The sequence below is a fragment of the Apis dorsata genome, unplaced genomic scaffold (genome assembly GCF_000469605.1).
Source record: "Apis dorsata unplaced genomic scaffold, Apis dorsata 1.3 scaffold_165, whole genome shotgun sequence".
Taxonomy (NCBI): Eukaryota; Metazoa; Arthropoda; class Insecta; order Hymenoptera; family Apidae; genus Apis; species Apis dorsata.
This window is the reverse complement of record NW_006263454.1, coordinates 570437-572752: the sequence shown is the minus strand read 5'-3', so window position 1 is coordinate 572752 and position 2316 is coordinate 570437. Positions and strand designations below refer to the sequence as shown.

General features: G+C 37.6%; 1 protein-coding gene across 8 annotated transcripts in view; it reads left to right on the top strand.

Moving 5' to 3' along the window:
* LOC102674251 (obscurin) overlaps positions 1–2316 on the top strand; it is a 44154-nt gene that overhangs the window by 23739 nt on the left and 18099 nt on the right. For all 8 annotated transcript variants that reach the window (XM_006613912.2, XM_006613911.2, XM_031509617.1 and 5 more), the window contains 3 exons: positions 49–141; positions 1921–2085; positions 2169–2306. In XM_006613912.2, the coding sequence (XP_006613975.1) occupies positions 49–141; positions 1921–2085; positions 2169–2306 (396 nt within the window). The remainder of the gene's footprint in view (positions 1–48; positions 142–1920; positions 2086–2168; positions 2307–2316) is intronic.

Genomic DNA, 2316 nt, shown 5'->3' with positions numbered 1-2316 from the left:
TTTTTTTTTTTTTTTTTTTAAATTAATTCAACGAAAAATTCGTTACAGGAACTGAGCCAGACTCTTCGTGACGACAAAAGCCTATCGGAACACTTGAAGCTTCCGATACAACGCATAAACGACTACCAGCTCCTGCTCAAGGTAATACTCGTCTCTTTTCGAGTTCTTTGCGAAATCTCACGGTCGATCGTGGAAAATTGTTAATGCAGTGCCGCGAATCCAGATCGAAAATACATTTCAAGGGTGTTATGACAGAAATACAACGTGGCGTATCTTTTGAAAGCATTCCAGCACGACGGTTGTGCACGAACCACCCGCATCGCTAATTTTCGTGTTAAGTTGCCGCTGAAATTTAATAGGGCGTCGAATGCATACCGCGATATCGCTTTGAATCCACTCGCACAATGATATATATATATATGTAAAACATGAATAGTAATAACAATTGATGAAAATTGACAAACTCTCTCTGTAAAGTTTCAGTAATAATATTACTCGAATTGTGCAAGAGATCTCGTACGTTTTGACAAACGATTGAACATCAAAAGCCAAAAGAACTCAGCTGTCATCCTCTATTTTCCTCGTTCTGTTGTAACAATAGAGTAGAAAGTGAATCATTGAATTCCTAACGTCACGTGTAGCGAGATTTCCCTTCCGTTATTTTCTCTATTGTTTTCCTTCGTTTTCATCCAAAAATTACGGAATTTATTTTATCTTTCTCCTTAAAAAAATTTATTCATTTAAAAAATATTTTTCGTGTTTGAGAAGGGAAGGAAAAAAAATTTGTCGCCAATGGCGTGACCCGTACAACGCGCACGTGACCTATATCCGTGCCGAAATTTCATTCTATTCGAGTTAAAATTAGCTCGGCGCCAGAATACTTCCCTGTTCACCTTGAAAAAACGAATTCCCCGCGATTAATTATCGCCATCCTCGAAATTTCGTCGTAAGCTCGTAAACAGAAGAGCTCGTCAACAAAATAAAATGGAAGTGGATGACCCAACCGGCCATGTTCGCTATATTCGAGAAGATTGCGAGAGGAATGATGGCGGAAGAAATAGATTGCACGTGATCGATAACGATCGTTGTTATTGCTCGGTGGTACATATGATCTTATGCTTTCTTACCTGTAAACCTTTGGCTTAGGCACAAAATCAGTCTGGGCCGGTTGCCCGGAACATAAAGATGACGAGAGGTGCTGAAACTTATTAGCATAAACTTGCATCGGTACGATCGTACTCTTTTCAAAATTCGTTCGAATTCGATCTCGAAATTTTTACCTTTATTAAAGAAAGATGGAATCGAAAGGTGATCGGTTACGATAAAGAAAAAAAGTTTTATCAAAAAAATGTTTCGAGAATATCTCGATTTTTCGCGATCTTTTCGATCGATCTGAATGGCATCGTTTTACTTCCATGATACATAAGAGTGGAGATATAGATCAAGGGAAGATACAAAGTTCGTCGTGGTGTGGTTGCAATGCCGCAGAATTTCGTCGTAGTGTGTGGAAACGAGTGGGCGCCGTTACAGATTTAGCGAGCTAAAAACGGGTCATCTTCGCGACGCGTTATCTTCCCCGTCCCCTCCCTGTCATAGAAAAACTGAATGTGAAATTTATCGAAGGGGGGAAAAAAAATTGTGTCCATTCGTTCAAATATACGAAATATTTTCGAAGCTAGAAATTTTGCTGTAATTTTTGAAAAAATTTAAAAAAAAGGAAATGAAAAATTTGAGAAAATTCGTTCGTCTACGAAATCGAAAAAGCTTTGTATAAATTTTTCTGGATATATAAAATTGTTCATCTTCGAGTATTACAATTCGAAGCTACAAAAAAAAATATTTTGTGAATTAAAATTTTGATTGAATGAAAACTTCGAACAAACGTTTTAATGATATTTTTTTTTTTCTATCATTGTGTAGGAGCTGGTGAAGTATTCGACCCGACTAGGCGAAAACTGCGACGACCTCCAAAAGGCTTTGGAGTTGATGCTAGGTATACCCCATAGAGCGACGGATAATAAATTCATAAGTAATATCGAAGGGTATAAAGGAAATATCCACAAACTTGGCAGATTGCTCACGCACGTCAGTATATTTGGATTCAATCAATCAATCGTGATTATGTTTTAAACACTTGTATATATGTGTATACGTAAACGTATGTTCAGGAGTGGTATACCGTGATTGACAAGGACGGTAAAAGCAAGGAAAGATATCTGTTCCTCTTCAAAGCTCGCATACTTGTCTGTAAAGTCAGACGAATATCGGAAGACAGATCTGTCTTCGTCCTAAAAGACATTATTCGAGTGAGTGAAT